We start from the raw sequence: 15,123 nt of genomic DNA, 5'->3' as shown, positions 1-15,123 counted from the left end.
TCATCTTTCAAGCAAGAACAGTACAAAACATAATCACCGTGTGACTACGGGGCACATCAGGGTCAGGTGAGAAAGAATGACAATTATTAGTGATGGCGACCATAATAACATATCCTATCAATAATTGAAATACTGTGCATTCGTGCATCTAACTGATAATGTGTTTACCCAATATTTCCGACTACGCCAATACAAATCACTATTTCTTTATCGGATATACAGTTACGTTCATCCATTTTTACAAGAAGTCGCGTCGCGTCACCTGACTGTTGCGCAGAAGAAACTTACGACATAGAGCAGTTACGATGTATGGCTATGACGATGTCAAGTCGAATTTCAGTGTGCATTCCGCCAGTAGGTGATTTTAATGTTTTTGCGGGTGAATTTTCAAACTACAATTTAATACATTTTACTGATATTCTAAAAACAACACAAACATAGACCCCTCCAAATCAACCCACCCCGCACCACACTCAGTCTTAATTGAGGGTATCACGAGGCCCTACGCTTGGATGTGAAGCATCAAAAGTTTTTTATGCCTGTCAATATCTCAGGAGCAAATATCCAAGACTGAGGTCGCCGCGCTCTCGAGTGAGCTTTGACTGAATTTACTGAGTTGACTTAAGTTAATAAAACGTGGCATAAGAGAGAAAAGCTTGAAGAACTAACATAAAATAAAATTAGTTTAATTATAAATACAATACAAAAACCAAGCTAAATAATATGGACATACAAAATCTATGTGAAGAAATCTTCACATCCGCAATAAGACGCAGCAATTTTTTTAAAATGCAATATAATTGGCCTTTGTGGCGACCAGGTCGTATGACCCGTTGGGCCCAACAACTAGTGAGCTACGGGCCGCACAAAATTGTGTTTTTGCTAATTACTTTTCAAATGCAAATTAACACGTTAATTACAAAATTAATTAAAAGGGCCCGTAAGCATTGTGTTAAGCATCTTTGCCCTCTTAGAGCACATTCTCGGACATTCTCAGAGAATGTGGTTTGCATCCTGTAGTTCTCCGCCACATGGATATGTTGGCCGATTTTTGTCTGATTTTTTTTTATTGTATATATTGTAGTTTGATAAATTCTTTCGGCCGACCATAGACACTTAGATGTAACTAGTGCCCACCATCATCTTCAGACATTTTATCACTGTGTGACCAAAGAATTGGAAAACTAATGACTTTCGTTATATTACACTTATTTAGTTGGCTAGAACTAATCACTTAAAAACAAAAATGATCCCGATATTGCAACCCTTAATAAATACTGTAAGAACAAAAATTTAAAAAAACTGTGAAAATAATAAAAAAAATAACAATAATATGTAATAGCTTAGTTTTAACAATAAATTACTATAAGATTGACTCATTGAATTTGGATATTATGTTATAACTAGTAGTGATGAGAGCAAGAGGTATTATAATTAGCTTCCTATGTTTGAGAGGTTATGATATAATTATATTCAAAACAATTTTAACTTCAAAGTATGGCATTGTGTAAGTAGCTTAAATAATATAATGAAAATCTGTTCTAATAATGAATACAATTTTCGTGGAATTGAATGTACGAAAAGTGAAGGCGTCAAGTCATCCGAAATATTATATCCGATTATATATTATTTATCAGACTTCCACATTGAGGGGTTGTTATGGTGTCAGGTTTCCACAGTCACTCTTCATTTGTGTCACGAGCTACGGAGATGCGGGGAATGTGAAGAGAGGTGAACGTTTGGTTAAATGGAATCAATCGTCTCGACTCAGACATGCCAGAATAATTGGACCCTTTCATAAAATGGCTATGCGATACGCAGGGTATAAATTGGATTTATAATTTTGATAGGATGGAGGTCGGAGATAATATATCACCATTAATAAACATTGGAAGCTTGTTTATACCCTTATGCAATTAAATAAATAATTGTGATCTGTAGTCCTCGAGAACACTCCAGACGGTTAACGATTGTTTATAGTATTTCTTATTGTAGTAATAAGAACAACCAATGTGCCTATATTATTTTGTTTCGACCATGTCCGATCCTAATATGATCATATGGGCCTCCACAGAGTAGAGGTTTGTATTGACAGATTTGGTTTTTTACGAGAAATGGATGTCAGCCACTTGCTCAACCTATTAGGTCCATACCCTGACACCCACAAATTGGAAAACAATATGTGTACTTGCCAGACCCGGGATTCGAACCTGGGACCCACGGCGTTATAGTCCAACGGTTAAGCCGCGCGGCCACCGTGGGCATAATTTGGGCATATTACCAATCATAAAAAATGGGTCAGACAATAATATTGTCTGACCATATTATGGCACATGTTGGGGTGTTTGTTTTGACTTTAATTAAAACTACTGATTCGGGTCAATTGAATAATAGGTGTATTTTTCTTTTCACACATAATAATATATCTAATAAAAGACTTTTCTGGGCGTAACAAATTAATAATATGTCATCATCATCAGCCGGGGTCAATCCACTGCTGGATGAAAGCCTCCCCAAGTTTCTTTCAACTCTCTCGGTCCTGTGTCGTTCGCTGCCACGTATTTCCGCCGAACTTTATCAGTTCATCAATCCAGCGGGTTTTAGGGCGACCCTGTGGCCGAATAATATGTAAAAGTTTATATTCTAATAATTATGAAAATGTCATTTGCACTTTGTCTTTAGAAAAGATACGCTGTTTATTTAGTTTAATGACTTTACGTCTGGGTTAAGGATTTTTATTAAAATATCGGCGGGTAGGTAGGTAGGTACGCGCACTTTGGCGCAAAAGATGGTGTATGTATCTGGGCGACGATTCAGGGTTCATTGACTACTAACTTCTTTCTTTTTCTTCAATACATGCGAGAGTAAAATAACGGTACTTTCATCGTTATTCCTGATTTCGTACAACTAATTACTTCTTTGAAAGACAGATATATGTCTGCGATTGTATCGTTTTAAAGTTGCACATATTATTACGAGTTAAAAAGTTTTTTACTGAATTCTGTTGATTGCAGGATTTTTTTTGGGGGATTTAGGACTTTACAACCGCATTAACCCTATTCGTGATAAGTATTATATTATTTTAAATATGTGTACGCATATAGCATAATATATCTCACCACCCTGGGATATTGAACCACTTGCGGAGGTTTTGTCGTTAAGATATTTTTACACTTGCTAATGGATATAAAATAAGGTATCATGTCTTATTTGCTCATCTTAAAACTTACTAGTTGGCGATCAGTTCATGATACTCGTATTAATATGGTGCGCTATAATTAAGCCACACGTCAATAACCTTCAGTCGTATTGTGGTCTCTTTCTCGTCCAGACTTCGACTCCGAAGACCAATGCAGCTATGATGGATCACCTGATCGTTCTTCACCGAGTGCCCAGATCTATATATCGATTACATAAAAGATATTTCGAGAATTTTAATCGCTTTAAATAGGTACCTGGGTTAATTCATCACAGGAGATAACGTTTGATAGATCACCAACCAAATAAGAGTGGCCGGAGCAACATTAATATCAATGTATAATGTCTGGAGCTCATTTCTGACGGTGTTGCTTTACGGCAAAAGGCGCAAAAAATTAGATGGGCAGCTAACCCAGAGCCCACGAAGGTTCTGGAGAAGGCACTTGACACCTGCACCACCCATGTATGAGATGGATAGTGCGTGTTCAGAAATTTGTGCGTATGAAGTTCGACGTCTCACACTTCACCGTGAAATATTGTATCGGAAACGTATGGTCATATTTATTTTATTATGTTAACTGTCAATTCATGGTAGAACTGCATTGTATTGTAGTTTTAATTTAATAAAACGCAATTTTTTTGTAGTACTTCAGTTGAAAATATCCCTCTGAGGCGGACGAATCCGGTCCTAATTTATTGAATAAAAGTGGAATAAGTACTACAAAAAAATTGCGTTTTATTAAATTAAAACAACAATAAAAGTATGGTCTTATGTTAAAGACCGTCCGATTTCTTTGGGTCGTATAGTATTGAGATACAATCCATGTCTAAATAAAACACCTACAAAATACGTAATAAAGTCTAACGAAATAAACGGGAAAGACAGTAGAAAATAGGTATGTAATATATTTGAAATAGAAAGTATCAAGTCGAACTTATTATAAAATTTAATATGTGATAATAATAATGATAGCATTATTATCAAATATTTGAAATCAATCGATATCAAATTAATATTCTTATTGAATCTAATAAAATTAAAACATTATTGTCTTGCCACGAACAACGCGTATTTTTTTGCATCTTGATACTATATTGTCATCTCTTTCCGAAAAGACAACTGACGACGAAATCTGTTACGGCCAAATGTAATACCTACGTACAATTATTTACATGTAACCGGATAGATGGTGTTGTAGAGTGTAGCTGTAGACGGTAGACGATGATGCAGAGAAGTGTCAATCGGTCAATGTGTCATATTGAAAATCAAATAATTTTATTGTTCACACGCTAAATATATATTAAAATCTGAATATAATCAGTAGTTTTATACAAAACTGAATAACCTCCATAGGGCCACCACGAATATAGATAAGGTCTGCAGAGTATTTAACCACGGTGTCAGTCTCGAGTACCGTATAATATGGAAAGCCCTCAACATACTTCGAACTAAAGTAGGGCGTACTTAAAACAATAATATGGTGAACTGGGAGATCTCTGATAATCTAACTGGGATGTGAACTGTAAAAACTGTTATTATGAGAAGCAGGCCAAGCATAATGCGACTTTTTTAAGATTTTACAAGATGAGGAAGTAGGCTTGCTTTTGCCAACTTCTGGACTGACGTTTTGTTGCAGCTGAAGATAAATAATTACAAAAATAAATAACTATTGTAGGTATTTAAATATTTATTACAGTACAGAATGTATTTTAATTATTAGTGAATGATAAGAATTATTAAGTACAAAGTTAACGTTAAATGTATATACTGTGTTTATACGTGGGGTATTGTTATTGAGTATTTCTCTCATAAGCAAATATATGCCGTACAAAGTTTACAAATATCAAACTGATGTCCTCAATTTGTTCAATTTTCCTCTATATACGCCATGCCTCTGGCCTCATTTTACGTGTGCCAAATCTGCGAAAGAAGTATATCAAGGCCTGTGTAAAAGGCGCCGGCACTCTTTTTTTCAATGGGTATGAAAAGAGTGAATACATATTATTTTTCGCTATGCTAAATAAAGAAAGATGAAAAAATCAACATTTTCGTCCGTGAAACTTTTCTATTATAAAAAGTGTGATATTACATTTTGATTGAAATATACTGCTGTTTTATTCTCACGGGAAGAAAAAAGCAATATCCCTGTCTGGACATGTATTTTTTTCATACACCTTTGTGAGTCGATTGAAATAAGCATCTAAAATATATACATACACAAATAAAGTAAATTATTATTACACACACTTATATTTTACAATTTTGGAGTCTATGTATATGTTGATAATTATTATGAAGCGTTGTTTTTTTTTAATTGACAAAATGTAATGGCGTTATATTCTATTTAGTGTTTACTATCTTCATTAGTGACTCTCGTCGCCCAATACGTAGGGCACTTTTATCTAATCCGAGGTCCGGGTTCAATTCTTATTCAGGTCACAATTAAAATAGTGTGATTTTTTTATACTTACGGTTGATGCTCAGGGCCTGTTTTAGTTTGAATTTAATCTTGAATAATTAATTTCGTTGTTTCGTAATGCCTGCGATTCAATACCGTACATGGAACGCACCAGGATCTTCAGCAGATATTATAAGATAAATATTATATTGTTTTGAGGTTTTTATTTGAAAACTAATATACGCAATTTTGTGTCCGTGATACGCACTACTTCCCTAGAATATCCATATAGTCTACTCAAATTTATAACAACATTAATTAAAAATTATAAAACATTCAGTTTTTTAAATTATTATCTAATGACTTTATTGCACTCACAGAAAACAGCAACACAGTCATAGAAAATCATTACCTAACCGATTTTTTTTAAGCGGTACATGTTCAAACACGCGCGTGACCATGATGTTACTCCCTACTTCATTTATCGTTTGTCAATTTATGGCTACGGCCGTATGTTGTAGCTTACCCACTAGGAAATGCCAATAGAAATGGTGTATTTAAAAAAAATACTACCTTATTCTTAGGTCAATAATTATTATAAAGCAAACATTATTCATAGAATGTTTATCACATTTGAATGGTCAAAGACATAGCTTATAATCGGTATCTTTAAAAGTATCTTTAAATGTGTAAAATTTGGGATCACAGAGATTATCAATAAAATTTTTTATTGTAAATATTTTACTAAAATAATGTCGACATAAATTTTACTAATGGTTTTATAAATGCTTTTATAAATATAAAAAATCTTAACACCACTTCACATGGACATACTGAAATATGACTATATTCTAAAACATTAGAGCGGGAGGTATAAAAGAATACTATTTTATTAATGTAATTGATTTTATGTAATAAAAATACTTTGCAGTCATATAATGTTTAAAATAAATATAAAGGATAATAAGGCTTCAAAATTATGTAAATAGATTATCTACAACGTTTAAGGAATGTCCAGGATCATGATTTGAAAATAGCATAAAAGCTCCATTTTGACGTACGCTGAGCATGTCCTCCCTTAATATATTCAAAGTCTCTCTAAAAATTCAATGATTGCATGCCTAAGGAAATAGTATTTTAACTTATTTAAAAAAAAAAGTTTAAAAATGAAACTAACTAAAATATTTCCCACTCTTCGTATTTGTAAGAAAATACAAGAGTTTATGAAACGTTAAAGCTCTCGGAATAGGTATTTGAAATAAAGCCAAGCCATTAAATTAGTAATTTAATGGCTAAACTTTCAAATAACCCGCTGTGTATAATGAACGCCATAATAATAAAATAAATATTTCACGTACCTACTGAGTAAAATAACAATATCCGATTCGTGGTCCATGCCGTTAGAATTTGGCTGAAGTTATCTAATTATTATGGTATACATCATTTTAGTCATTAATTACTGATGAAATATATAGAATATTGCATTGGGAAAGTATTATACTCGTATTATAATATTTCGTCACTGTTCTGGCAGAAGACACTAATTCGAAAAAATGACATAAGTATTGAGTTAGTTATACCAAAATGTTCCTTATTTCAAACTTTACCGTCTGAAAACCTTCTTAATAAATGAACAGTCTTTAATTTAAAGTCATCCTTCTTACGATTACTTAATAAACTCACATGATAGACCATTTCAAACATTTGAAGAACTTCAAAGTGAAATTACTCAAAACTAGTATTCTCCAGTTAGTGTGTTCTGCCAGAACAGAGACGATTTGAAACTATCTTTCAATAAAACATTTATTATAATATTGTAGTTATTGCTGTGATACTAGCTGTTATGATACTTTATCTTTAAGAGGAAAGGCAGGAGTAGTAGTCACGATACGAGGGGAAGGTAATTGACAGTGGGTACTTCCCTTAGGTTTCGGCTACATAGGCAGGTGCCTTGCTTGGTGGCTACGTGCTAGTTGACATATCCTATTGAACGAACGCACACTATTCTATCGCAATGGCCACACTGCACGCTTCGCGCCTTGCTACGTGATTATGAGTCACCTCACGAGTCTCCCGGCGAACAAACGTGTTGGTTATTTTTATTGTATCACCTAGTGATTTTGCAAGATGGCGGATATTTCTTCAGTATGACAAACGTCACCGTATATTTTCAAGTTATGAATAATGACGCATGGGATGAATTAATTGACAGTATGCACCAGTGTTGCCATCTTTTTCTATGCTGATTATAATATACAATGGCAAAAAAATATAGTATTTCTGAAAAATATATAGTACAGGAACATTTTTCGTCTAGAATCCTTTAAAATTATAGTATTTTGGTATATTTGCCGTAAAATTATAGTATTTTTAATTTTTTGTGGAATTAAAATTATTGTACTGTACTATAATAATTATAGTATGGTTGGCATCACTGGTACGCATCCAAGTTCGAATATGCGAATTTGCGACTTTTGAAAATTTAAACATAAATTCTCTGTGAGAAGTAGCTTTCTGATTAGTTTTGAGAGTGACATATTGTTGTTGGCTTGAGCGTTCCCAAATGTCGAATGAATTTGTACTTAAGTACGTAGCGTGCAATGTGGCAGTAGTGTTTTTAGTAGACAAGCATAGCATCTAGCTCAGGACTAGCAAAGCACCTGCCTATGTGGCCGAAGCCTTACGGTCGGGTTTAACAAAACACGTTTATATTGATATTAATTTACATACAAGCACATTTATACGGTAATTTATACAGATTATGAAATTATTTTTTTAACGTATTGGCTGAGATTGCGCCATGCCATCTCTCTGCCCGAAAAAAACAAGCCTCGGGAAGTTACATTTTAAACTAACCTTTTTTCTGTGCCTGCCTGAAATGGGACCGTTTTCGTAAGGAGCAAGCTGGCTCTGCTTTGGTCAATCACTTACAATTGGAATAATATATCGATTCACACCTATTAGTAATTGACGGTGACTATATTATTAGTTATAATATACAATCAACATACTTGTTAAGTTGGGTTAACATTCAAATTACTGAAGCGTCGACTGAGATCATAGGCCATCACTATGATCTGGACTCAGTAATGAAATACTTAAAGTAATGTTTTGTTATATTGTGGTAAGTGAAACTTTGAAAAGGGGTAACGTGGTTGAACTTTTTGACATTAAAATATTTAACTTAGTGATTCGCATTGCGTTTCACATGTATTACAATTTTATTAACATATTATTATTTGTAGGCACATACTGTGCTATGTACGACAGTAAGTATGAAGTATAAAAAAATATAATTTTACATTATTATGATTTTATGAGAAATATGAAAAAATTAATATTGTGTACCTATAACTGTTACTAAAACGTATATAAACGAATAAATTCTATGGTAACTTAAGATATTTTGATCACTTGCCTACGAAAGGCATCTTAGAAGAATATGAAGCTTGCAATTTGGGACAATTTATTGATGATTTATATTTTGAAGTGAAATTATTTTTATTTTAAAATTTAAAATAAATTTACAACAAAAGAAACATTATACAATGTGAATTAAAAAGGATTTCTAGTTATAAATATTTTTTTTTTTTTACAAAAATCGATATTTTAAAATAAATATAAACCAATTGAAACTATGCGTTATTCATTTTTTGGTAATTAAGAGAGAAGTTAATTAATTAAATTTTAATGATAAACATAATCATACAATAATTACAATATTATTTGTCTTGTTTTATCTGTCAGTCTGTTTGCCACTTGCGAATAAGCTGTACCTCTATAATAATGTACTTACGTAAATTTTGCATGCGATGTTTGATTGCAATTTCGCATTAAGTAGAATAACCACGTTGCACCCTCTCTAATTGCTTTGTCACGTAGGTATATGCATTTCATTTATATGCATCTTTATCTAGTCTTTCAAGAAAATTGCGTAAAATACACCGGCTTTATCGAAATATATATAGCAATCTATATTGGTACTCAAATCGACGCGTTCTTTAGCTATGAATATTGTTTCCCTATATTGCTTTGCTTTAAGATATTATTGTTGCAGCAAATCACATGCTCATAATATTACGATGGTAATTGCTATCCTGCTCGGTTACATGTAAATTGTACGTAAAACATTTCACCGTGGCACAGTTCGCCGTGAGTTTTCTATCGGAAAGAGATGACCGTACTTACGCTATACGGTCTACAATTTTATTAGATTCAATATGAACATTAATTCAATTTTCATAGCTGATTTAGGCAAAATTCATTAATTATTCAAGAATGAAAACCTAACCTAACCTAACAAATAATCCAGTATGTCGGCTATTTTAATTTTTTTTTGCTGCTGGCTTCCTGTAAAGTGTAAACCGACAAGAAACCTGTTTTATTTAGATGTGAATTTTATGTCAGTACTATACGAACAAAAGAGATTGGATAGTTTTTGATATACGGGCATATATTTCCGATACAACATTTCACGGTGAAGTGTGATACGGCGAACTGCATACTTACAAGTTTCCGAACACGATCCTGCTCGAAAGTAAAAAGACAGTGTTTTTGGTTTTAGTGAAATGAGAACCCAAGTTTTAAACTAATTGTACAGTTAGACAGTGTATATATTTTTTAGAGATTATATTAAAACAATCCAATAATTTCACATAATATAAGAGAAAGGGTAGTTTAAAACTTAGATTCTCATTTCACTAAAACCAAAAACACTATATTTACTTAGCAGGGTAGTATATATTATAAGTAGGTATATATTATTAACAGGGTAACATTAGATGCTTTTCACTCCGTAAGGGCTCGCTTATACTGGCTTAATACAAATAATTAGTACTCCCGACATTAACAGACCGAATACTAATGCTTATTACTAATTCGGCCTGTGTAAACAAGCTCTAAGGGCATACGATTGCACTAGAGTTCATTTAGTATATCTAATTATGTTTTTAATTAACGCAATAGTAAATTAATAGCCATAACAACCATACCCACAAAAAATATTCCCACAACTAATATTGCACCTGTTTAACTTAGATACACACCGTAAATGCCAGTATATTAAGTAAGTAGTTATCACCCTCGAGTAAACAAACGGACGGGGCAGTTATTTAATTTTCATACAAAAGTTTTCAGCGTTTGCCTAGAATGGCCTGTCATGTCTCCTGGGGGAACAATCAAACTTAGTTGCTTTGATGTCTCACTAGATGTCGTTACTCGTTGACTTTATTTACATAATTATAAATGGACACAAGGCGAGTTTGCATTGCATTCACAATAATATTATGCTATATTAGGTCATTATATATATATTTTTAAATCAACACACACGCAATGATGGCTTCTGAAGCAATGGCCTTAAACTGTTTTTTTTTCAATGTGTGTTTGGATTCAGAGCATTGAATGAGCAAATGGCCAACAAGCATTTATCGCAAAAATGTGTAAGCCCGGTCGCACGTTGAAAATCGACTGGGATATGGTGATAAATCAAAATCGGACCCAATGTCACAATTGTCATCCATGAATAAAAGCTAGAAAATGCTAGAAAAGTGACGTCACGTAACTAGCTGACACGAATGAGAATGGTGCCGATGTTATTTTGGTATTATACCTGTGCACCATGTCAAAAGAAATTTGTTGCTTGCGACACCGGCTGTTTTTTTTTTTTTTCAAACTAAATACGTTCTGTGTGCGGAGGTACATTGAATTACATGTGTTCTGTGAACACTAAAACAATCACATCGACATATTCGATGTGTTGCGGTAGAGACGAGTTGAGCTGTGCAACATTGTTTAAGAACATCGGTAAATGGCCAAAGATTGTAGAACCAACGAAAAAGAAAAATTGGAGGGACTTTTATAAGGTTTTAGTATTAGAACACTAAACTTGATGCAGACACCGCAACGTGTTTAGTATAATTTACCAATCGACAAGTATTCTGCACGTTGGTGTATCAAAAAATTGCGGCTATAATTTTTTGTGTATAACTGCCATCTTTGTCACCTTTTTGACGATTCGTTATTATATTATAACTAAGCCATATGAGATATGTTTATGATTGTTTAATGTATTTGACCGTCGTTCTATGTAGGTACAATGATTTATAAAGTCTGTGCTTTAACATTCAGTTATAAGCCATGTTTAATCATTTATAACGTGAATGATGTCGACCGTGCTTAGGAAAAAGGACGTAACCCTCACTGAACAAATTTTACAGGAGAGGCAAAAAACGTTTTTTGAGAGTTTTTAGTTTAATATTTTTTAAAAAATAGGCACAGACATTGGGTGCATGATGATTGATGATTTGGTGTAATATATTTTTGATCCAATAATAATTAAAGAAGTTATTACAGAAAAATCATTAAAATTGCAGATAAATGCTTTTTTCCGTAAATTAAAAATTAGTTAACTTCAATTAAAACCTGAATTTAGATAATAATTCGGCATTTCCGGCTTACTTCCTTTTTATAGAACGTGCATTTAGTTGTATACATTGTTAATATCTAATAAAAGCACTTTTCAAAAAATCGAGGGTTACGCCCTTTTTCCTAAACACAGTCGATTGTAGTTCCGGTACAGTCGAATATGGGTCGTATCCAAAAATGTTATTAAAAATATTCATATATTTTTTTTGCATTTTACGTACATTATAATAATATTATAGACTTGTTGATGCTACTTCTGTTGCTTATACGAATACTTAAATTTAACCAATACTCGAAAAGCGTGCGGCATTCGATGTATTTGAAACATTATCCAACTAATTAATAGCATTGTTAACAAATTTCTGTAATTAGATAAAAGCGTAAAATAGCCGAACATTTCCGATGCCGCCATAACAATATTATTGGCATAGAGACCGCAACGCAAATAGGTACTTTACCGCGTATAACGTTAGTAGAGCTCACACCGTGACCACTATCACAGTAAAGTTATGTTATCAGTGTTATCACACACACTTATACTACCAATCTAGGCATTATGTTTGAGAGTAGAGTGAGATTTATTTTAATAGGCACACATAGGGCGTTCATTATATTACCTAGCTCAGTATGAAAGAAAATAATAGGCGCATTGGAATAAAACCGTGTATATTGGAATTTGTCTTTATAGCGCCTCTGCATATGCTTGGATTTACTAGCAATAATTGCATGTAAATTAAACTATCGTGACAATAACTTTTTACACACAAAAGTGCTGACTGTCTCGCCAATCTCATTATTCAAGCATAGATAAGTGAAAACGTTTGTTTTGGTTGTATTGTACTATTTGACAGGTTCGGACAGGTTGTGAAAATCGGTCAACATCAAAATTCTCTTCGTATTCTTTCGAACTTGATGATCTTGATTAAAAGAAAAAAATGTTTTGATAGATCATTACTATCACGCTGAAGTCAATAATATAATGAACGACCCTCGTATAATCAGTTTTGTCAATGTGTACTTTTTAAACGAGGCGTCCGTGTATTTTCGGAAATGTATTCACATGTATTCGGCAATCTTCGACATTTTATGAAGGAAGAATGCAGGAAATATAATGACAAATCATTATTATTTTTTAAATAAATGATTCTGTAGAATCTTTTTAGAAACAAATTTTAATTATATATTGAATGGTAATTTTGCAATGACGGAGTTAGAGATAGATGTTTTTAAGGTTAATGCATGTTTGTTTATGTAAATACAATAAAATCAGATGGAAATAATTACAAGATAAAAAGAACTTTTTATATACAACCTTTTTAAATTTTCTGTTGAATTATTATGCTCAATATGCTAAAACTTATACTTGATATGAAGTAAATAAAAACAAACAAATATAGAATACTGAAATGTCATTTTAGTCTTTTACTTTTTACGGATTTTTCTGAAATAACTTTCCATCCAAACCGAATTAACTGACAACGAATTCAATTCTACTTAAAGATGGCTAAAACTATCAAAAGAATGCATTGGTATCGTGTTCTGATATATTCTAAAAGTCTCAAATGTCTAGCTAGTCGGGAAGTTAGTTAAAAATTGATTGCTAGATTTGTACTGGACAAACAACCACCGGACAAATAAGAATACGAGCTAATAAAAACGTTGTAAAAATAACGTACACTGGACGCAGTTTCAACAGTAATGGCAAAGATATTCAGAATTAAAATCATACGTACCAACTTATTTTTTTTTATCGCATCGCTTCATTGTGTCCATAACCTATCGCGTATTACATAATATACAGCCGATAGACTGGGCCCCGTTGAATGCTGATCGCGCGAGAATGACGGGGCCCCTGGGATGGACTTCCCCGATGTGGTGGGCGGGCAGCTCGGACGGAGGATCTGCCCTCCTAAATCACCCGCCATCATAAACACGCCGCCCGCAAGAGAGAAATCCCGGGAAATAAGTTTAGTTTATTTCTCTGTAAAATTTTAGAGTTTAATGACCCTGCGTTGTCTGTTTGATTTTTTATGAGCCCAAGTTTGAGCCTGTTATCGCAATGAACTTTTAAATTAATCTTTTTGTAAACAAGTGTTTAATACTCTCTTAATATTGTTGATACTGTAAGTCAGCGATTTCCAAACTGGGGGCGCGCCTCCCTGGGGTGGCGCGGACTGTTGCAATGGGAGGCGCGAAAAGTTTACCACAATAATGTAGCCACAGAATTGCAGTTTACAAGTGCATAGTTTATAAAACGGCAGATAGTTATAAACTACATAAAAAAACAGTCCTATAAAAGTTAAGTTGTTTGCAAACCTATATGAAGATATGGAGACTAATTTTATTATACCTCATTTCTATAGATTGTTGCATAGCCCCCACAAGAGAGGGGTTGACAGGGTTCCAGACTGAGGGCCCGGCGTTGCGGATCGATCAGTTAAATGAGATAAACATACACCACAAATTCGTTATATTACTAAAAAAAGTCGCCTGCGGCACTTTTTCGGTTACATTATATTAATATTTTATAATATATGTGTCTGTGTGATACAATTTGTTGTGATTATGTAGTGTGTGTGATTAATGACAATTCACGTGAAGAATTTTATTTTATAATTATTTGTAGTGTATTTTCTCACTAATAAAAATGGCTATATGGAAACAAAAAACTTTGATAGATTTTGGTTGAATCGAACTGAAGAAAAAAGCACCTTGTGTAAACATGTATTTAATGAAATAAAGGGGGGGAAGCGCCAAGATTAGATTGTTTTAAAAGGGAGGCGTAGTAACGTAAAGTGTGGAAACCACTGCTGTAAGTTATATCTATGTTTATATTCTTATTATAAATACTTGTTTATTTTTCAGTACAATGCTGGACGCAGGCATCCCTATTTTTACGCCACATCTCTATATCCGAAGATTTTCTTTTCTATGTACACAAAACTGGAGTACCTCATTAACTTAGCGAGAATTAAAGGATCCGTTTTAAGGCGTTTTATCTAAAAACTGATGCATGATAACAATCATCCATACCAGTGTTCCCTGATAATACTGAAAAAAAATGGTTTTTTACGTAATATTTTTGTAATCTTATATTGTG

General features: G+C 33.2%; 1 protein-coding gene across 1 annotated transcript in view; it reads left to right on the top strand.

Moving 5' to 3' along the window:
• The window catches only part of LOC147078508 (uncharacterized), a 144,494-nt gene extending 130,541 nt beyond the window's left edge, over window positions 1-13,953 (top strand). The window contains exon 3 of the mRNA XM_085960482.1: window positions 13,825-13,953. Coding sequence (XP_085816608.1) covers window positions 13,825-13,953 — 129 coding nt within the window. The remainder of the gene's footprint in view (window positions 1-13,824) is intronic.
• Window positions 13,954-15,123: the final 1,170 nt, after the last annotated feature.

The sequence above is a fragment of the Rhyacophila brunnea genome, unplaced genomic scaffold (assembly GCF_057557595.1).
Source record: "Rhyacophila brunnea isolate RB1 unplaced genomic scaffold, BYU_Rbru_1.0 scaffold_11, whole genome shotgun sequence".
In the NCBI taxonomy this organism is placed as follows: Eukaryota; Metazoa; Arthropoda; class Insecta; order Trichoptera; family Rhyacophilidae; genus Rhyacophila; species Rhyacophila brunnea.
The sequence above is the reverse complement of the archived record's forward strand: the minus strand, read 5'-3'. Positions and strand labels throughout refer to the sequence as shown.